Source organism: Micromys minutus (genome assembly GCF_963924665.1).
Source record: "Micromys minutus genome assembly, chromosome: 9".
NCBI lineage: Eukaryota > Metazoa > Chordata > Mammalia > Rodentia > Muridae > Micromys > Micromys minutus.
Window position 1 is genome coordinate 67,667,856 of NC_137978.1, and position 21,814 is coordinate 67,689,669.

Below are 21,814 nucleotides of genomic sequence, written 5' to 3' on the forward strand. Positions count from 1 at the left end.
GCCCTGGGCTGCCAGTGCTCACCCTTCTCGCAGTGAAGCCCAGAGAAGCCCCCTGGACACAGGCATTCATAAGTGGCTTCCCTTGGGACACATGCGCCCCCATTAAGGCAGGGGTTGCCCAAGGTCTGGGTACAAGGGTGGTCTGCAAAAGGTGAGACATCTACTGCCCGCAACACATGTTCTTGAGTCAGCAGTTGATGGCCTCTTAGAGACACCTAAAAAAGAGAGGAGGGAGCACCTTAGTCATGCATGTCTGCTACCTACTCTGATGAGACAACCCTCACCTGGGATGTAATCCCCACATACAATGACCCTCTCCACCCCACTGTGGAGAAGCCTGGCTGGTACCCATTCCCATACCAGCTGGATGGCACCATCGAAGCCAGAGGACACTGCGGCCCCCCTGGCCAGCTTGCTGAAGTCAGGAGCTCCCCCAACATAGAGAGGCTCCTTGAGATTGAGCATGGTGTGCGGCACCTACAGGAAGCATAGGGTAAAGGGTCAGGTATGGCCCACCCACTAGGCTGGAGTATGCCCAATTGCTTGATACCCCACACCCACTCCTCACTATCTAGGAGGTGGCATTAATCACACAGAAATGGCAGATTGGGCCTTAGTGGGAAAGGGCTACTCTAGGAATGGGTACAAGAGATGGTGAGTTGAGCTAGGTAAGAGGCCAACAGTACCTTTCGGGATTTCTGACATCCGAAGAGCAGGTGGGGGGGTTGCAGAGCAAGAGCCAGAGAGCAGTGGGAGCAGAAAGGAGACAGACCGAAGCACAGGGCAGACAGAGAAAACAGTTCTGTGAGAGGTGGCTATCAGTGTCTGTGAAGCCCCCAGGGAGGAGGAAGGGAAGTGGTGGGAATGGGGTATGGGAAGTCTAGACCTTCCTCATGCCCTGGATACTCACCGGAGATTCCCCTAGCACACGGGGCCTATCACCCACTTGAAGGGCACCTTTGCGGCCATTTCGTTCCAGGAATACCCTGACCCAGGTGCCCAGAGCTATGGGCTCTTTGCTCCTGCAAAAAGGTATGGGTAGGCTTTGCTCACCCAGAGCTCAAGTGGCACTGGCATATACCCCTGGTATAGATACTGTCATCCCAACCTCAGGTAGTCCTTCAAGTCTTCCTTGTGATCTGTACAAAATGTGTAGAGCCAACCCTGATTAATGCCTAGTCCAGCTCCCATATGCCCACCTGATAACTGCAGCCCCCTTGCCAAGGTCATAGCGAAATTCTAGGTGCCGGTTATGCAGGGCTAGGGATACAAAGTCACCCTTGCCATCTGTCTTCTGCCCATTGTAGAGGAGTAAACCACTGGGCCCACGAGCCAAGAACACCATTTCCAGTGCCATCTTCTCCCTGGAGTCGTGTGGAGTTGTGGGAGTGTGTCACTGTCTCCTCATCAGGTTAGCTCCCTTCCCTTAATCCTCCTGCCCTACTAACCCTAGGTCTCTCTCGAAGGTGTGCAAGCCTTTCAGTTCCAGGTAGGAGAAGCCGTTAAAGTCAGCCAGGAAGGGCTGGGAGCCAGCAGTCTCCAGGACTATAGAGGGCCAAACAGATGTCAAAACAAGATTGCAGGCCCTGGTTTCCCTACAACTGTATCTAAATAATCAAACCCTAACTGGATCATACACCAGATCACAAATCAACCAAGAAATTCGACCCTAACCCCTCATCATTCCCCAGCAGCTCTTTGACCTTATACCTTACCTGTCTGACAGAAAGTACCACTGCGTCCCAGGGGGCACTCACACTTGGCCCCACCCCTGGAAAGCACACGGCAGGGAGCTGCTCCATGGCAGGGGTTCGGCTGGCAGGGGCTCTTTTCATCTGCACAAGTTGGGCCTGAGGGGAGATTGGATAGGAGTTCCAGGAAACATGAGTTTCTTCCCACAACACCTAGATTCCTTTCCAGGCACCAGGCTAGTTCTCACCAAAGCGGTCAGGTGGGCACTGACAGAGGAACATGCCAGCTTCCTGTGCCTGGCATAGGGCCCCACCATGGCAGGGATTAGGTAAGCACGGATGGTCTCCACATTCTCCCACACCAGAGCTTTGAACCACAGCCCTCTGCCAGTTGCTAAGCTCCAGCTGCTGGTTGTTGATGTCCAGCATACGGATGCATCCTTTCAGGCCGATGCCCACAGAGGTCCGATCAAGCACCCTGATACCAGGAGGGGTCAGTCAGAGGCAATCATCTCACAGTCAGCTATAATACTAACATGCCTCATAAACCATGACTAGGGATTAGGAATGCCCCTATGCCTACTCTATTGTTCACAGGGTGGCCAACTCAGTAACATGACAGAATCAGGAGGTGGGTATGAGGGTCAAGGGTCAGGGCTAGTCACCTTCACAGGTCCCATCAAAAGTATGCTACCATGGATAGCACAGCAAGAACTGCTAGAGGGTCAGAAGATCAGTTGAGGTCAAAGTTAAAGCTACCATGCGCACCCATTCCTCTATTACCCATCATTTGTTACACAGAGTCAGAGACCAGGGGCCCAGCCAGTCCCAGCCTATTTCTGCTCACGTGGCAACTTGTTCTTCTGGGATACCACCCACATAGAGGTTCGTGTCCAAGTTGAGGCCATCAGTGCCACTGGGACTTTCACCTACAACAGGAGTCTCGCCATCCACAGAAAGTGTGCCCTGCCGCCAATGCCGAGATAATTCAAGGCGGTGCCACCGTCCTGGTTCTACTGGCACTAAGCTTGTTAGCACTGCTGGCCCTGAGCCTGTGTCGAACCTAGACATGGGAGTTTGTGTTTACAATGTTGGACCAGGCCTACCACAAGTCTGACCTACCTCATCTCACCCATGGCCCACCAGACTTCACTGCCTAGATTCAGAAGGTCTGGGTTGGTCTCTGCCACCAAACAGTTCATACACATGTACTACCCCATCCACCATGCCCACCTGAACTGTACATGCCCATCCAACAGAGCCAGAGCCAGAAAATCTTTGCCGCGTGCATTGCCATTATAGAGTAGTAGTCCCTCTGTTTCCAATGCCCGGAATTCCAGTGCTAGGCGCAGTGTGTGGTAGGCCCGGAGGGTGGGGAAGGCCAAGAAGGAGTGGCCCTTAAAAGCTGGCACAGAGGGGAGTTGTACTGCAGGAGATAGACAGAGTTAAACTAATGCCTAAACCCTACTATACCCTCTAGTTATAACCCCAAACCCTCCAGCACAGAAACCTTACCTTTCTCACAAATAGTGCCAACCCTGCCTGCAGTGCAGCTACAGGTGAAACCCTTGCCAGAATCCTGGTCCTGGCAGGTACCTCCATGGAGGCAAGGTTGGGAATCACAGGACTTTGGGGATTGCTGAGGGCCTGGGGTCCGATGTCGGTCAATGCTAGTGGCAGTGGTTGGTGGCCGGCGAGTGGTTAGTGGTGCTGTAGTTCTGCCAACAGGTCGGCTGGTGTAACTGGGGTAGATTCGTGGAGTAACAGAAGACACAGGCAGCTGGTTCACAGTGGTGGCTCTGGCTGTGGCCACAGCAGCTGTAGTTCCTGTTGCAGCTCCCGCAAAGAAAGTGGGAAACCAGTCTGCAGGAAAGGATAACTGTTAAATATGCAGGTCATAGGGCATACAAAGTATTGCTGAGGTATGTAGGGTAGAGAAGGAAGGACAGGCAAGACAAGGCCTAACCTGGTACTCACCAAAGTCCAAGAATCGCACATGCTCCTGCAGAGGTTTTCTCACTGCCAGGGCCCATGGCCTGGATACCTGGATCTGTCTGAGCAAGGCCTGACCCACATCTGGTGCCTGGAAGGCTGTAGCTGGGAAGAAGAGGGTCTTGAGCATGACCTGGTCCATGTAGTCCAAACCCATCATCTTCCATGAGGGGAACATTGGCTTACTAGGGTCAAAGTGAACATCCACAATGGCACGAACTAATTTGCCAGGCCCCAGTTCCCGTAGGCGGATACTCCAGAAGTCCTTCTTGACATCTGAATTCCGGAACAGGTCGTCCAGCTGTGGGCAGGTAATGAGGGCACAAGGCACTGTCTAAACCCAGTTAAGATTGATTCACTTGAGCCAATCATCTGGGTCTGTCCCTAAATGAACAACCCACATACCGTGCTTTCAATGCTCCTTGCAGTCTCCCCAAACAACTCTGACTTGGGATCAGCCATCTCAGGTGTGTAGAACAGTTCCTGTCCCTCGACCCCCTCAAGCTCCAGCACGCCCTGGAATGCCTTGGTAGCTGTGGGGGAGGGGCAGTGAGGCCCTGCCAATGCCATCTAGCCTCCTAGGCAGCCACAGAAGCAAGCCCCACAGCAAGCCATGTGGGGTGCAGGGCAGGGGATGTTAGTTGGATGATCATGAGGTTAGTAAGTGGGAACCCCAGGGTAGGGCTGGCGTCAGTTACCAGGCAATTCCTAGGAGCAGGTGCCCCAAGCTGGCTTGCAAGGAGAAAGATGGGTTAGGTATAGGGTCCTTGGCACACATGCATATTCAATGGCTGAAACCAGAGTGCATGTGTGTGCCAAATCTCTAACCCCTCCCCACACACACTCAAGTGCTGGAGCCAGATTACCATAAACTTATACCAACCTGCTGCCATAGAGTGAAGACAACACTCCTGTCTATGCTGTTCTTCAAGCTCATCCCTTTCCCTGCTGTTCACTTACCAGGACAGTTGGAGCCTTCTGAGTCCAGTGAGGGTGTCTTGCCATCTGAGCAGCAGCCCAAAGGTGAGTTGTAGCAGGAAGCCCTCTCGATGGGTGGCCCATGGGTCACCACAATGCTGCCCACCGGAGGCTCAAGTCCTGGGGAAATGTAGTCTAAGCATAGCCCTAGGTAGGAGCCACCCTTGGGCTCTGCCCCCACATCACCCTCAGACCTGCCCACATGTCCCTGAGGCCCTGCTCACCCCCAGACCCGCCCCCACTGGCCTCCTCATCTCCACTCAGCTCCTCATCGCCACTCCCATTGGCACTGCCAGATTCACTGAAGATTGATGTTGCAAGACTGGTTACATCAGAGGGTGCTGTTGGAGGTACAGTCAGCACAGGCAGTGCAGTGCTTCTGGGGATGCTGACTGTGGTCTGAGGTGATATGGGTAATGGGGTGGGCCAATCATGGGTAGTACTGCTGGGAGACAGAGGAAGGCTGTTGTGGGGAAATGGCAGTGTCTTGCTCAGGATATGCCTTGGGGTAGTCATAGATGCAGATGTTGGGGAAGCCCCAGGAGCAACACTCTCTGCAAAAAGAAGTATGTTAGGGGCTCAAATCAGAACAGAATCAGGTCCTTCTAGTTTGTGTTAGATGGTTGTTCTAGGTCCTCACCCTGGCATGGACCAAGACTCTGAGTGGAGATGTCAAGACGCTGGCGGCAGGCAATGGTCTTCAGCTGGCATTCGTTGCCATATGTGATGCCATCTGATCCACAGACCTGGAGTACAGGAAAGGGTGCTTGGGAAAGGCCTCCTTGCCCCCATCACTCTCTATATATTTCACTCCTTACCTTGGTAGAGTTAGCCTCTGGACATGTGAGAGTTGGGCAGACACATTGGGCAAAACCAGCCTCCTCTATACAGGAGGCACCAAACTCACAGTGTATCTCCATACAAGTCACAGGTGTCATGGGATCTGGGATAGGGATAAAAAATTCCTGCTAACTCGGGTACTCCCACCCTAAGCACAAGGAGTCCTAGCATCAGCACCAGTTCCTGCCCTCACCTGCTTCACAGCCAATATGGCCCAGGGCTTGACCATCTGGACACTGCCCACACTTGGGACCAGCCACACCAGGTCTACAGGAACACAGTCCAGTCATCTGCTCACAGTCATCTCTTACAGCACCCCGAGGGTCACAGCTGCAGGCTAGAGGAAAGGGAAAAATTTATGGTCTGTACCCAGATTAGTTTCCCTACTTGCCCCAGCCCTACCAGATACTGGTCAGGCCAAGACATGATCAGTGGACAGACAGGAATATATGTAGTTCCATTACTCACGAGTGCAACCACTATGTCCATCAGTGACAATACCACGGAAGTTCCAGAAGCCAGGCTCACAGCGATCACACCTGAGGCCTCCTACACCTGGTCGGCAGGAGCACTGCCCTGTGGTTGGGTCACAAGTGCCACCATAGGAGCCATGTGGGTTGCAATGGCAGGTACCTACAAGAGGAAAAAGCACTGGTCACTGGAGCTGCACAGCTCTGCTAGACCACAGGTCTGGGTTCAAATACTCACTGGGACAACCAGCCGAGCCCACACCCTGGGCAGCAGTGACATTGTCCTGGCAGCAACCATAGGGGGTTTGGGCACAGTGTGGGAGGGCCATAGGTAGCAGTGGAGCCAAGGTAGGGCCTGAGGAGAGGTACACAGTAGTTCATATTTTATGTAGTGGTAATTGTTTACCCTAAGCCCAATCATTCTGACTCAATGATTCCTGCCACATGACCTCATCCCTTTTGACAACAAATCCCACAGGGAACCGAAAATTGAGGCTGTCATAGGTGAAATCAACATGTAGACTCCCAAACCTATAAAACATACAAAGCCATATACACAGCTAGGGACATATATCCATCCACATGTACACATTATCAGAGCCACAAGCAAACATGCATACAGATATAAGAGTACACAAATATATAAAGACACATTTACATGTGTTCACTCACATAACTCTAAAACATTTTTTAAAAAAGATTCATTTATTTAATGTATGTGAGGACACTGTAGCTGTCTTCAGACATACCAGAAAAGGACATTGATCGCATTACAAATGGTTGTGAGCCACCACGTGGTTGCTGGGAATCGAACTCAGGACCTCTGGAAGAGCACTAGTGCTCTTAACCACTGAGCCATTTCTTCAGCCCCCACTTTCTTTCTTTCTTTCTTTCTTTCTTTCTTTCTTTCTTTCTTTCTTTTCTTTCTTTCCTTCCTTCCTTCCTTCCTTCCTTCCTTTCTTTCCTCCCTCCCTCCCTGCTTTTTTTTTTCTGAGACAAAAGTCTTTCTGTATAGCCCTGGCTGTCCTGGAACTGGCTCTGTAGGCTGACCTTGCACTCAGAGATCCACCTGCCTCTGAGATTAAATGCAAGTACCACCACTTCTAGCCTAGCAGCAATCACTTCTACAAGAGTGAAAGAGCCTACTGGGTGCTCCTCATGTGCTTTGTTGCCTCCATTTGGCACCTAATCTGGCTAGTAGAAAGGAGTACTCGGTACACACCTTTAATCCCAGCACTCAAGCAGCATAAGCAGGTGGATCTATGAATTCAAGGCCAGCCTGATCTATGTAGCTAGCTCCAGAACATTCAAGGCTATGTAGAGAAACCCTACCTCAAAATAAGTAAAACAACAAAAAGAAAACCAAAACAAATAAATAGATACAAAGCCATCATCATCAACAACGAAAGTTACCACTGCATGTGCGAATGCCTATAGTCTCACATCTCTATACCATGCACCACTGAACATGCACACACAAATAAATAGAAGCACAAATACATAGAACATACCACTACATGCTGGATATGGTCTGTAAAGCTACTCACCACGGCAAGCTCCCTGAGCAACAACATACAGTTCTTGCTGTGATTCACACCTGGCCTTCTTCAGGTCACACTCAGTGCCATAGGTAATCCCATCTGAGCCGCACACCTGGAGGAGTCGGGTCATCCTCAGCAACCTTGACTCCCCTCCTCAGTGCACCTACCCTGAGACCATAGGAAAGCTCAGGTACTCACTGGGCTTCTAAGGACACCCTGGCAGCTAAAGTCACAGACACATGGCCCATCTTCTGAGTCCTCATCCCAGATACCACCATGCTGCCGGCATAGTTCCTGTTCACACTCGTTGTCTTCCCCAGAACCAGAGCCTCCTGAGCCACACTCAGCTGCAGAAAAAAAGAGCAGTCACCCAGGAGGTCTCTATCAGAGACTGGGATCTAGAGGTTCATACCAATTACTTGAGCTTACCTGGCTCACATGGCCCTGCATGGGCCTCCTCAATTTGTACCTGCTGCTGACAGGCAGCTTCTCGTAGCTCACAGGCACTGAGGTAGGTGACACCATCACTGCCACACACAGGGCCAGGTGGAGGGTGCTCACAACGGGGACACACACACTGTCCAGCTGAGCACACAGCTCCAAAGGTACAAACTGTTTCTCCACAGGTCTCTACAGGAGATGGTAAGAAGCAGGAATAAGCATGGTTCCCTGATGGAGAGGCTCATAGAAACCTATCCCTTTTGGTCCCACTCACGGCAGTGTCCAGCTGAAGCCACGTATAGACTGATCTGGTGCGTACAGGCATGGACATGCAGCTCGCATTCACTAGCATATGTGTGTCCATCAGAACCACATACGGGCTGGGCTGACTCCACACATTCAGAGGGGCACACACAGCGTCCAGTCTCCACCTCGCACAGGGATCCAAAACGGCACTGCCCACATCGGTCTGGGGAGGAAGCTCTATCACCATGTTGACCAGAACCCTCCTCCCAACCCAACCCACTTGCCCACCACTGACCACAGGGTCCTCTGCGGGCCACTTGGATTTCCCGCCCAAGGGCACAGGCCATGGATTCCAGCTCGCACACACTGCCATAAGTGACACCATCACTGCCACACACAGGATCGTAGATACTGGAGCACACCCGCTGGCACTCGCACACGGCTTTCCCATTCTTTACTGTGCATACTGCTCCAAATGCACACTGCACTCCATGGCATGGGGATGGGGTCTGGTCTGGGGAGAATGTGGTACTCAGTCCATATTCTCCTCCATCTGTGGACAAAGCCCACTCCCATGCAATAGCCCCTCTCCAGGGTGGGAATGGTGGAGGAAAAGCTAGATGCACAGGACACAGCAGAGAAAGGGACAGACACATAACAGAGGTGGATGAGGGACATGAGTTTCTGACTGTCCATAGCAGGTCACTGACCCTGGACCACCAGCAGCCCTGGGATTTCATGCACATGAGGGTTGAAACTTTTCCCCCATGGATAGGAAAACTCTACACCCCACAATCACAAACTATACAGGGAAGAAGGTGTCTGTCAACTTGCTCTGAGGACCAGAAGGCCAGGCAGTAGCAAGCCACTCCCCCCAGCCGTGCCAGGGGCAGACCTCGGGCTGTGGGCTCCTGGCGGGCAGGCGCAGCACCTCATCCTGCCAGCAGGTCAGGCTGGAAGACACAAGAGTCGGAGCCGAGAGGGAAGGAAGGACCAAGAAGAAACAGACAGATGCAGAAAGAAAGATGGACAGAGGACTGACCAAGACAGACAGCAGAGCCAGGCAGAACCATAGAGGCCCACAGTTCCAAAGGGGCCTGCTGGCCACTGCCCAATTTTCTCCACCCTCTCCACTGGTCCCTAAAATACCTCTAATAGGCTTGGCACTGCACTGTGTTCTTAGAGCAAGAAATCTCCAGCATCACATTCATTCCTGCCCACCCAAGTAGTCTGTTCTCCGTGCAGTACGGAGACTGATGAGGATGGACCAGAGGACCTGCTGGTGTAGCAAGGCCAAGTGCACACTGCCTTTGACCCATTCCCCAGGTTCCCCAATTTCCCTTCTCACAGCCTCCACACACCAGCACCCTCCCCAAGTGACCCCAGCCCAGGACCCCAGGAGGTATATGACAAGAAATGGAGATGGTGTATGATAGGGACAGGGAGTGATGCAAGACCAGCTATTCCCAGCTGGATCCCAGGTTGCTCACCACACGGGCCCTTGTGCTTGAGGGGAATGGCCTGCTGTTGTCGACACTCAGCCTGTTGGCGCCAACAGTCATTGTCATACGTGTGCCCATCCTGAGCGCACACAGGCCTGTAAGCCCCATCACAGGTGACTCGATCACAGGAACAGTGGGGACGACCACGGCGGGACAGGCACACAGAGTTAAACCGGCAGGTCTCCGGGCACTGATCTGGGAGTAGACAAGAAAATCAGATAGGTAAAGTATCACACCAACTATCAACCATGTACTTGTGGACACCTGACATAGTACACAGGGATACAGGTATGCAGGAACGAGGGACCTAATGAACTACAGTGACAGGGCTGGATCCATCCTCTGGGAGCACCAACCTTGAGTTTGGCATTGACCAGAGCGCACTTTCTGGAGAAGCAGGCCACGGGTTGCACCTACACGGCTCATGATACAGTCATTTTCATAGGTGACCCCATCATCTCCGCAGACAGGTGTGTGCTGGGAAGGGCAGTTCTCAGGCCGCAGAAGCATTTCTGGGTGCCGTGTACGTGGGTTCACACGACAAATATGGTTCAGGTCTGACATGCTGCCTTGGCAGGGGTCTAGAGTCCAGGAGTAGAAATCAGCTATTACTAGTGCACACTGAAGAGTCATGTATGGGGAGAAGCCATGCAGAGTGCTTTGCTTACCACAAGGACCATTGAACTTCTTGATGATGTGCTCCTGGTTGGCACAGGCATGACGAAGCAGTTGGCACTCGCTAGGGTAGTCAACACCATCACTGCCACACACTGTGCCATCAGGGGCCCCAAAGCAGGTTGTAGGACACAGACATGAGGCAGTCTGTCCATCCACTGAAGGTACACAGGTACTACCGAAACTGCAGGTCACATTGGCACAGGGGTCCCGGGACCCTGTGGGTGTGCAGGTGGGGTCATGCTGATTGTCCACTGGGCCGCCCCCCACCTCCTATGCTCACTTACCACATGGCCCTTGGCGAAGTAGGCGGATGCGCCGTTGCTGGTTACACTGTGCACGCTGTAGCTCACACTCATTGCTATAGGTGGAAGCATCTGAGCCACACACAGGAGCCACCACAGCAGGGCAGACATTCTTCTTGCACACACAGGAGGCCCGGCCTGGATCCTCAACACTAGGTTCACACACAGCACCAAAGCCACATAACATTCCCCTGCATACTGAGTGCAGACCAGAGAAAGGATATTCAGAAGCAGGCTACCAGAAATCTGTTCCTAGGTCCATATACCCATGAGCCCTTGCATCACATTTTCTGTTTGTGCCCAATTTCATGGGGAGAACCATATCCAAGAATTCACATGACTAAGATCCCACCCAAACCCATAAGCACCTACATCCTACAACTTTCACAATGCTTATGCTCAACCCTATCCTTGGAAGTCTCCTAGGACCTTCCCCCATGGGAGGGCAGTTTCCCTCACAACATACCCACAACTATAGAGGTCATGCCCCCACAATAGGACAAAACATTTACTCCCTGCACAACTCCATGGGCCATAACACACAGCAAGAGGGCCCCAGCTATGGATGCTTTAGCTCCATCCACATGAACTCAGCTCTTGTGGTTGCTGGGGGTGAATGTGAGAGAAGTTGCCCTGGAAGGGCTTTGAAGAATCTGGGTATAGATACATACTAAGGTACCTATATAATCTCAGAGAGAGCCTTGCCATTGCTAGCTTGAGAAATTGAGAGGTGTAGATGAAGAAAGCTAGCTATAGGAGTTACATCTGTCTGTTTTTACTTCATAAAACTCAGACTCACTTCATCTAAGGTTTCTATGGCTCCATTCTGGGGGAAGGGGGTGCTTCTGCATCCACTTGAATCCTGCTACCTCCTAGTAAGCATTACCTCCATCACCCCCTGACCCCAACCTCTTTTACTTTCCTCCAGGCCTGATGGGCACTGTGTACTACTAGAAGTCTAGAACTTTGTTCCACATATCCCCTTTTCTTCTTTCATACCTCTCTAGTAGGTCTCTCTCATCTCCAGAAGCACTGTCCTGCCCTGCCCCAACCTGTCCGTTGTTCCCACTATCTTTTCTCCCTCAAACTCTTTTCTCTGTCTATTCCCCTAACCTTCCAAAGCTTCTCTCACAATCAAATAATGCTTCCACTCAGCCTCAAGTTGGCAGTGGCATAGGTCTCTCTAGGATCACACAGGAACTCCCCTACTCGCCTTTTGTTTTTCTGGGTCCTCATTTCAGGAAATAGCTTCATTCAAGTCTTCTGAGTAAGCCCTCAGTACAAGTGCCCCTATATTCAGCTTCACACACTCATTCACAAAAGAGCTTTCTAACATTGTAGTCTCAGTGTTGCAAACAGCAATGTCCAGAGGAAGGGTCAGATATTGTTTACTAAGCCCACAAGTAAAGTAGACAGTGGTATATTTAAAGTTTAGATACCCAATGGGGAAGCCCTCCTAAGCACACTGGAGCTGACCCCTTCTGAAAAGATGAATCTTAGGAGTGGGCTCCTAAGGGGCTACAGTTACCTAGATCTACTAAATGTTCAATTGAGTGTAATTACCGTTATCTCACACCATGCCAGAACAGTCTTGGACATCTCCTAGGAGGACAGAGTACATTGGGGACTAGAGCCAGCCATTGCAATAGAAATAACCTACCCAGCCTCCCTTGTTTGTTTGTTGGGTAGCCTTGCCTCCATCTTAGAAAGCTGAAATTTCAGAACATCTACCTGTCTTACATATGACCTGCTTATGTTTACCCTCCTTGTGCTTTATGTCCTCTTCCCTTTTTATAAACGGGACACTAATTACCTACTCCTAGAACTATGGGCTTGCCAATACCTACAAATGTTAAGAGAAGGGGTCCCACACAAGTACTGGGTAGAACACACAATAATATGATTGTTAGCACCAACAGCCTTCCCTGTCTTGGTTCAAATTAGACATAAATTATATCTACCAGAGGTCTCTCTTTATGCCTGGCAAACACCCCTCTCCTACTTAACATTCTCTTTCCCAATCATACCATCCTTACATTTGGCCTTCTCTTACCCAAACCCCTTGAAGGTCTCATACCAAATTTAGTAAGTACTTTGTGAAGCTGAGCTGATGCTTGCTGGCTGTGCTCTTTGGCTATTGGCCAAGGGGTCCCCCTAGGTCCAGTCTCTGGGTCTGTACCTAGCACCAAGTTCCTTGACTGACTGATGGTGTCTATGATACTTGGGCTTCTCTATCTGATTACTTGGCCTAGTCAACCTCCTCCAGGTCTCAAATCTACAGCCAAGGGTAGCTATGCATTCCTTTATCCATATACCAAAGCCAGGTGTAGCTCTACAAGTTTAAGATTCTGTCTCAACAAAACAACAACAGACCTGGATTGAAGTTCTGTGGCAAATTCAAGGTTTAGAGAACACAGGACCCATCCTGTTTCTGCAATCAAGTTACTTATCAAGAGTTAACTTCTGGCTGGCAAGACAGCTGAGCAGATAAAAGGCACTTGCTCCCAAGCCTGACCATCTGAGTTTTGATTCTCAAAACCCATAGAGTGGGAGAGAACTGATTTTGAACCTGCTGTCCTCTGATCGCTACATGTTGTGTCATGGCACGTATGAGCACACACATATACACACATAAATAAGTGCTTGAAAAGGGGGTGGGGAGCTGGAAAGATGGTTCAACAGTTAAGAGCACTGAGTACTCTTCCAGAGGTCCTGAGTTCAATTGGTTTGTTTGTTTGTTTTTTGAGAAAGGGTTTCTCTGTGTAGTCTTGGCTGTCCTGAAATTTGTTCTGTAGTTTGGGCTAGCCCCAAACTCAGAGATCTAGCTGCCTTTGCCTCCTGAGTGCTGGGATTACCACTACCATCTGATAATTTTCTTAATATCAGAACAGTCACAAACTGAGACCACCTGCAGAGAGGTATGAATGAGGTAATTACACACATTACTACAGCAGGCAGAGCTGTTTTAACAGCTTTGGAATTCAGGCACCACTGCAGTATCATCATATGCAATGTCCATGTATCAGAAAAGAAAGCAGAGGCTCAATGAGGTTTCCTGACAAAGCTTCATCCCTAATGAACACCAGAGCTTAGCTTGGTCCCATCTGTGCTCCTGGTCACTTCCCCAAACTGCTTCTCATAAATACAGGTGGCACCTATGAGTCAGCAGTCTCTATTGGGTCAGGTCTGGTTTCCCCGGTAAGTGTCCTTGGCCCTCAAGAAACTTCTCCCTGGCCTCCTAGCTTCTTACCCAGCCAGGCAACCTTTCATGTGATATTGGAGGCGTCTTCTACTTTTTATATCTATCACAGTGATAGAGGGTATATTTAACTTTTTTTCTAGTCTTTGGTAGGTTGGGAAATGAAACATTTCCCAAGAGCCTACTTATGTCTATTTATGTGTGATGTAAGTATTTATGTGGTGTGTGATGGCCATGGTCTGTGTCTAAAGTGTGCAAAGGAAAGCTGGGTATCACTAAGGGGAACGCATGTTCAGTTGTGGGGAATGCAGTGTGAATATGGGAAAGAGGACAGCTGGCAGTTTTGGAGATTTCAGAAGGAGCTGAAATTGCCAAGAAGAAAGATCTCTTTCCTCCTGAGCCTTCCTTGAATGTAGAAACCTGTAGGCCTCTTACCCCTAGTCTGTGAACACTCAGGCCTAAACTCATGCAACACACTAAAGGACATATAACAACAGCCTACCTCACTGGGAGTGATTTGGTTTCTTTTTAAAAGATATTGATAAGTGAGAGTCACTTCTTCCTGCTTCCCAACCCAACTTGTTTACTCATCCACCAACATAGCCAATAGTCTGTAGCTCTAGTAATAATGAGGGTCATAGAGCACAGTGGTATGGAGGCACCTGGGAAGCAGCCTGAGGAAAAACACAGGGGTCTGGGACCAAGACTTGGGGCCATAAAGCTAGAGCCCAGGGCTAAGTAAAAAGCACCTACCACTTACTCTGCTTGCACCATCCCTCAACACTGCCCAACAAGCAGTCTAACTAGGCACCAGAAGTCTACTGGCAAAGTGTCAACAAATAAAGTATCAGCTAACATTATAGATGCAGGTAATAAAGGGCTAGAGATGACCCTTCCTCATTTGGCCATCAAAAGGTAGAATAGACCCGTTGATATCTTGTACATAATTAAGTTCCTGATTTGAGACTCCTGGGCTCCCCATTCCCAAGGAAACTCCCTACCTTATTTTACAGACTGCTGAGGCCTCCAGAGAGCTCTACCTTTGCCCTAATTTCCCAGTATAGGACAGACAGAAGGATACCTCCTCTGTTCCCAAGACGGAGGAAGTGACCCAGACTATCTATGTAACCCAGGGCTTTTCCTTAGAGAACAATCTGCTCTCAGAGTGACACCCACAAGCTCAATCTCAGGATTCCCTGATGTCCCCATAACCCATATCCTGGTCAAAACAGTAACCATGGCTGGGCATGGTAGTATACACCTTTATCCCAGCACTTGAGAGGCACAAGTAGAAAGATCTCTCTGAGTTTGAGGCAAGTTGGTCTACACAATGAGTTCTAGGACAGACAAGGCTATATAGAGACCCTGTTTCAACCCTCTACCCCAAACCAAAAATCCCAGAAACCATGGCTTTGTCTCACATGAAATAACTTTAGACATATGATTTCTATAAAACTAGTCAGTTGCCCAGACAGCAAAGTTGATAGGATAGCAGATACCAAGGATAGAGCTATGCCCTACTTGCTGTGAGGGACCAGGCTGCCTAGAAGAAATATTTTATCCTCAGTCTGCTTTTTCTGTAACACTGACAGTTCCTCTTCTCTTTATCATTAGCTTAGTTACAGAAGCCTACACACTAGTAGTCCCTCTGGGAGTGCTGGCCCCAGCCCACAATGCCATGAAAAAGGTTAGCCTGCCCTTTCTATCATTTGCTTCCTCCCCCACCCCAGGGGCAGACCTAGGTCCTCCAGCCCTCAGACAGCTGTCACTGGCTTTACTGGGCCCTCCCCCACTACCCAGCCCACTTTCCCTTCGGTGCTTCTGTCTGTTTCCAGCCCCACCCTTTCCTGAATAGGGAAAAAGACAAAGAAAAGGAATCCCTCCACAAACAGACTGACTTCAGCGCTCCATCCAAACCTCACACAAATCTAAAACTGATTCTGGTCAGGAGTATGAGCCAGCACCTAAAGACCCCTGTGGACTCCCTGGAAGGGATCCAGACTCCCTTGTATAGCCTCCTACTCAAAATACACCTGGTGTACACACTACAAAACTGCCCCAGTCCTGGTAATCCTGCTCATTTTTACCCCCATTATTAGCATGCCCTCTGCCCCAACCATCTGCCCCAACCACTGCACTTACCATCAGGAGGCACAGGAGGCGCTGCTGTGAAGTGGATTCCAGGTTTGTCTGGGGGGAGAAAAAGTTAGATTCCTATGAGCAGGTACTTTGCCCACTAGTACCCATTTCTCAAGATTCCAGATAAAATCAGTAAGGCTGGAAAGTCACTGACCAGGGCAGGGCAGACTGTGCCCTGCCAACTACACAGTCTCCATCTTTCTCTGGGTTAGTCAAGATCTTGCCCTCTGCTCCTAATCCCAGCACTGATGCATCCTTGCCAATTCTCAGTCTCCTGTAGCTCAGGATGAAGATCTATACCATTAGGAACTTAAGAATAGGTTATTATAGGTGAGGAATCTAGTGTGACCTATTCAATACTCAGAAGAAAAAGGTGCCCCATCCACAGCAACCCCTGGATTTGATTTGACCCTGCCTTCTCTAAAACCCTTGGTTATTGAGATGAGCTCAGTGAGCAGAAGAGGTACAGCCAGCAGCCACGTACAGTTGCTGAGGAAAAGCAGCACCGCAAAACCCAACGTAGAAGTAGCCAACAGGATCAAGCAGATGTTGCAGGGGATCATGAAGTACCGAACCAGCATGGAGGCACCAGGCTGCTGCCTGGGTCTGTGTTCCAGTGGCAGAGGAGGCATGATACAGCTCTAGCCCAATTCCTGGGTGTGTGTGGGGGGGGGGTCTTACGGAGTGCCCTTAGGCCTCTTCGGAGCTACTCCCCCCATGCTGGGTGCTCTGGAGCAGCAGATGGCAGCTGTGATCTCAAAGTTTAGCCAGTTATGGCTAGGGGAGCACCAGGCAGGCCCTCTCCCCAGCCCTCCAGGCTCATGGTAGGAGATAAGCAGAATTCTCTCCAATTCTCTCCAAGTAGAAATCCCAAATGTGAGCTCAGAAGCAGGCAAAGGATGATGGAGAGTCAAGGCAACCTCTGTTGGTTACAATTCTTCTGCCCACTAGCCAGTGCTGTCCTCTGTAGCCCCTGTAGTCTGCACTGCAGGGAAGGCCCCAGAGACCAGGGGCGCCGGTGCAGGGCCTGTCTGCTCCTGCCTGGCAGAGGCGGGGGAGCACGATGGCAGCAGCGGGAGGAGCAACGGCTTTGGAGAGAGAATAAAGAACCGCGGAGGCGCCTGCCCACCTCCAGTAGCAGTGGTAGCAGCGGCAGCAGCAGCGGCGGCAGCGGCGGTGGCGGTAGCAGCGGCAGGCTCTTCTTGTCTTCGCTGGGCTGGGGCAGTGAGTGAGGGGTGAGGGAAGCCGAGGGGGCGGGGGCGGTGAGCAGAGACAAAGGAGGATGTCTCTGGGGACTCTATCGTCCACAGGGAGTCGCAGTTGATAGCAAAGAAGCTGGGGTGGATTAAGACCAGGATGCAAAGTGTACAAAAGAGACAGAGTAGCTTGGGGTAAGGTAGAAGCTTGGGGAGAGCTGGTGGTGGTGCAGATAAGAGGGCAGGAATCAAGGGAGGGACAAGCGATGGGAGGGTAATGGAGCTGGAAATTGGAGGACAGGGAGAAGTAGGAGTGGGCTAAGTGTTGTCACAGGGGAGCAGAGGTTGAGCCTAGAGAGAAGGCGGTTGTTTGGCATATGGAGGCTGTTGAGGAAGGAGGGGCAGGAGGCAGCCAAGTGAGAGGGTCAGCAGAGGCTGCTGTGTGGGCAGAAGCAGTTCTCCCTTCATCACTCCTAATGCCCGGCTAGGCTGAGAGGTTTCTGAATCATCTCCAGGAAACTTGGGCCTGCAGGAAGCACTCAATTCTGGGATTTGGTCTGCTTGGGCTTATGCTTGCCATTGTGCCAGTGCCAGTCTTGTTTCTGCAGGCTCTGCCCTGGTGTAGAGTGGGGTCCCTAAGTGGTGTGCAAGATGCTCAAGTGGGTACAAACTGGAGAGTGAGGTGATAGGTTCATAAATCACCCACCTACCTTTCCTCTTGTAATTGAAAACAACACCTTAAATGACCCATTCACTCAACTCCCCAGCAATGAAAAAACATGTAAATAGCTGTGAAACTCTTGCCATCCCTAGACCCTAAGCCTGGAGCACACCCCAGCCCTCAAGCTACTTTGCAAACTCCAGCAGGGCCACCTGAAGCAAAAAGTTTGGGATGAAGGCACAGTTCATCTAGGCCCAGTGAGGGGGCCTTTCCTGGCCTCTGCTGAGAAAGATCCCAAGCTCAGGTGTCTACAAGTTTGGGGAGTATGTACGGTCTACACTATCCCCATAACCCACATTTGGGTTATACTAACAGGTATACAGTGCTAACAACTCAAGACTCAAATCAGGCTTCTGTACCAGTAAGTCCAACTTTTCAGCTACCTGCGGTTACTCTCAAACCTCATCTCAGTACATCTTGAGAAAGACAAATCTCTTTCTACCAGGAGCCACTGGCCTATCTGTGGGGTTCCTCTATTTCATCCTTCATCCATCCCTTCCCAGAGCCCTAAGACTCCACACTCACACCACATAGACTGGAAACAGCCCCATTTCCATATTTCCTGCAGGTGAAACCTCTCTGGCCAGATAGATACTTGGTACCCTCATTGTGCCCTTTTGATCTGTCAGATAGGTAGGTTTCTCAGACCTAGTTGATAACACTCTACCTTTTCATTCCTTTTCATCCCCCCTGGCCAGGCATAAAATGTCATCCTTCCCTGGGCTATTCATTCACTACCTATGATAAGAGGTTTTCCATCATTTGTGTCCCTAAATTCACTCTTCTAATGAAATCTTACAGGAAACTCCAAAATAAGTTTCTGAGCCCTATACCCACAGTCTAGGACAGCATCATATCTAACTACTGGAAAACTCCTCTCACAGATTACCTCACTCTCCCCAGGAGGGCTCTGGTCTCAAATACTCAACTTCGGTGGCACAGATGTAGTCTCTGTGATGCTAGCTCCCCTGGTACAAGGAAAAGGGTCTCACTCTTCTAATGAAATCTTACAGGAAACTCCAAAATAAGTTTCTGAGCCCTATACCCACAGTCTAGGACAGCATCATATCTAACTACTGGAAAACTCCTCTCACAGATTACCTCACTCTCCCCAGGAGGGCTCTGGTCTCAAATACTCAACTTCGGTGGCACAGATGTAGTCTCTGTGATGCTAGCTCCCCTGGTACAAGGAAAAGGGTCGGAGTTCTAAGCTCCAAGGGTAGGGCTTGGCATAGAAAGGCAAGAGAATTTAGAATTGGGGAGTCCAGCACAGGCCATATATGATGTTATTTCTCCGCCGCCAGTGAAATGAGCCAGTTCAATCCAGATTAGATTATATTCAAAGCAGGTTTATTGAGAAGCTGCTCTCAGGCAAGTTCACTGGCCCCAAGGACCCAGACCAGGGAAGTCACCATGGGAGAAGGGGGTGGAGGGAGAGAATGAGAGGAGTACACTCATGCTCCCAGAGAGAGAAGAAGAGTGAAGAGACCAAACTGAATTATGTAGGAAGGAACCTCCAGGGTAAGAGCAGCCCAGGCCCTCCGCTGGAAAATTCAGGGTTGTGGGTAAGATATGCGAGGTAGAGAGTGAAGGATGCTGGGTAAACTCAGAGGGCAGGTCTGCCTTGTCCTGGGGTCCTAAACATCTTCTGTTTGCCTCACTGTCCCACAGAAAGTGCCAGAAAACAAGTACCCCAGCATGATACTATTGGATTTGTTGTTTCAGCCCTGGAATGTCCCAGTGTGATGTACAGAAAGCACAGGAACCAGTCTTGGAGAACTGGGTCCCACTGGCAGTAGGAGTCCTGGGCAAGAGCTGGCAGAAGCTTCCAGTGATCTTGGGAAATTTGCTGTATGTAGCTTTTGCTTACCCCCTTTCACCAAGCAGAACCCCTGAGATCTGCCACTGTAGGAATCTCAATAGGCAAAAATTTTCAGTGCTCATATGGGGCTCTAGTCAGCTCTGGACAACATTGGAATGGGGCTTGAGGTCTGTTGGGCCTAGCCATGGGAAAGGAAACTAAACAGGCAGCCTGGTCCCACCAAACCCCAGTCAGTGTCTGAGCCCCCTGCAGGGGCAGGATGCCTTCAAAAAACAAAGAGCCTTTGAGGCTCCAGGCCAGTGGGGGGAGGGGAGCACGGGCTACTGGAGTTATTTTGGGATCTTTAGACAAAATTATTCAGCCTAGACTGCCCCAGCAGGCTCATGCCCAGGAATGAACAGGATGCTGATCCAGGCTTACCCCTTTGGGCTCACACTCTTCCAACATACAACCACATATATGAGGCAAGACATTAAGTACTTCTGCTTTCCAGTAGTCACTCAAGCTCGAAGGCACTGCATCTCCCACCTGACACACTAGACATTCTTTGTGTAGCACAAAGCTTATCCCTCACTCCCAGGCATAATGGGTGTGGCCCTATGCTCTGGTTCTTCTCAGGACCAGAGTCAGTTGGGGGATGGGGCCTAGAGAAGGTTCAGAGTCCAGCTACTGTTAGCTCACTGAAGGGTTTTCATGCAGAGGACCCTTCTCCCTTTCTAGATAGCCTTCGCTCCCTTAGAAAAGAAGGTAAAGAGTTTGGGGTCACAGGATTGAAAGGAGCCCAAAGAAAAAGCTGCCTTTCGGGATATTTAGCACACATTCAATTCCCCAATACACTGGTCTCACCCTGCAAGTAGATGTGCCTCACCATCTGACCACTAGTCAGGCTTGGATGAAGCCCACCTGTTCTCTTTGGTTGTGGGGATTTTTAGGCTCAGGTTAATAAAGGTACCTGATGGACTTGGTTCTGGCTGCCCTGGTCAGAGCAGAGATTATCCAGGATCTAAGGTGTCCAGTCTCAAACTGTACCTTGCCTTTCCTCTCTCCTTATGACCCCTCAGTCTTAGACAATAAGCACTTCAGTATCGGAGAGAGGTACTCAGCATGGTTTACTGTCAGCATGAAGGGGCCTCCAGAGTTCCTCTTGCCAGCTTCAGGACTAAGGTTAGATATGTGCCTACCCACACACCTAGATGGTTATCCTGTTCCACAGAGTGGCTGGATTAAATTAATATTTGAGACACAATAGGACTTTTAGGCAGCCAGTATGCTACCAGATTGCTTTACCCCCTTCTTTGGCTGGCTAGGCTATTCAACCTAGGTTGTTCCCACAAACTAAGTATGCCTGTCTGACCTTCAAAAGACATATGGTGGTTTCAAATGAAGGTCAGATGGGTAGAGTGAAATTTGCACATGGACCAAGTGATGAGTGAGGCCAGAGTGGTCACAGGATAATAGACTTTAATGGAGATTCTCAATCTTTTTAATTTGGGGAATTCCACCATGGACCAGAATTTCCAGAATGACCAAGAGCTGCCAGATGAGCAGGTACTGGTAAAAAGTCAATGAGGGCAGAGACATTCATGCAGTCTCTTCTGCCCCTTAGGTATACCCAAACACTGCTTTGCCAGGCCCTGCCTTTCTCCACAAGAAAACGGAGGAAAAACGTGTGATCAGTGAGTGGACTGGTGAGTCAGGAGACCTTGGCATCCCTGATTAATACTCCGTGAGTAGGTGAGAGACATCAGATATAGGGGATGGGCAAACACAGCAGAGGTTCTAAGGCCCAAAGCCACAGGCCTTAGTTCCAGAGGGCTTCACGGATGAGAAGGTAAGGCAGGAAGAGGGACAGAGGACCAGAGATGCAAATAAGAGGCAGCAGAGACAGACCCAGAAAGGAATGAGACTGGGGCAAGCAAGGAAGAGTGCTTGGAATCAGCAGATAGGTAGGAAGGGCAGCCCAGAAAGGGATTAGCTTGCTTTCTCAGCCAGGGGGACAGGCTGCTGGATAGTGGTTTTTAGTACTTTCTATGCCTCACAAACACAGCATCTTATT

The 21,814-nt window shown here is 50.3% G+C and overlaps 1 protein-coding gene across 4 annotated transcripts in view; it reads right to left on the minus strand.

The window, feature by feature from the left end:
* AGRN (agrin) overlaps positions 1–21,814 on the minus strand; it is a gene marked incomplete at its 5' end in the record, with an annotated part of 31,542 nt that overhangs the window by 3,596 nt on the left and 6,132 nt on the right. The window contains 31 exons of one of the 4 annotated variants that reach the window (XM_080920636.1): positions 23–215; positions 361–477; positions 687–698; positions 911–1,022; positions 1,200–1,364; positions 1,449–1,545; positions 1,716–1,850; positions 1,940–2,169; positions 2,539–2,754; positions 2,925–3,117; positions 3,207–3,554; positions 3,669–3,788; positions 3,870–3,984; positions 4,089–4,216; positions 4,644–4,781; positions 4,886–5,215; positions 5,302–5,407; positions 5,480–5,604; positions 5,695–5,838; positions 5,970–6,134; positions 6,210–6,326; positions 7,519–7,624; positions 7,711–7,859; positions 7,942–8,142; positions 8,228–8,422; positions 8,495–8,713; positions 9,690–9,896; positions 10,058–10,282; positions 10,370–10,594; positions 10,664–10,879; positions 16,023–16,070. In XM_080920636.1, coding sequence (XP_080776762.1) covers positions 23–215; positions 361–477; positions 687–698; positions 911–1,022; positions 1,200–1,364; positions 1,449–1,545; positions 1,716–1,850; positions 1,940–2,169; positions 2,539–2,754; positions 2,925–3,117; positions 3,207–3,554; positions 3,669–3,788; positions 3,870–3,984; positions 4,089–4,216; positions 4,644–4,781; positions 4,886–5,215; positions 5,302–5,407; positions 5,480–5,604; positions 5,695–5,838; positions 5,970–6,134; positions 6,210–6,326; positions 7,519–7,624; positions 7,711–7,859; positions 7,942–8,142; positions 8,228–8,422; positions 8,495–8,713; positions 9,690–9,896; positions 10,058–10,282; positions 10,370–10,594; positions 10,664–10,879; positions 16,023–16,070 — 5,097 coding nt within the window. Of the gene's footprint in view, positions 1–22; positions 216–360; positions 478–686; positions 699–910; positions 1,023–1,199; positions 1,365–1,448; positions 1,546–1,715; positions 1,851–1,939; positions 2,170–2,538; positions 2,755–2,924; positions 3,118–3,206; positions 3,555–3,668; positions 3,789–3,869; positions 3,985–4,088; positions 4,217–4,643; positions 4,782–4,885; positions 5,216–5,301; positions 5,408–5,479; positions 5,605–5,694; positions 5,839–5,969; positions 6,153–6,209; positions 6,327–7,518; positions 7,625–7,710; positions 7,860–7,941; positions 8,143–8,227; positions 8,423–8,494; positions 8,714–9,689; positions 9,897–10,057; positions 10,283–10,369; positions 10,595–10,663; positions 10,880–16,022; positions 16,071–21,814 lie in introns of all 4 variants that reach the window. The other 3 variants (XM_080920634.1, XM_080920637.1, XM_080920635.1) reach the window with 3 other exon arrangements.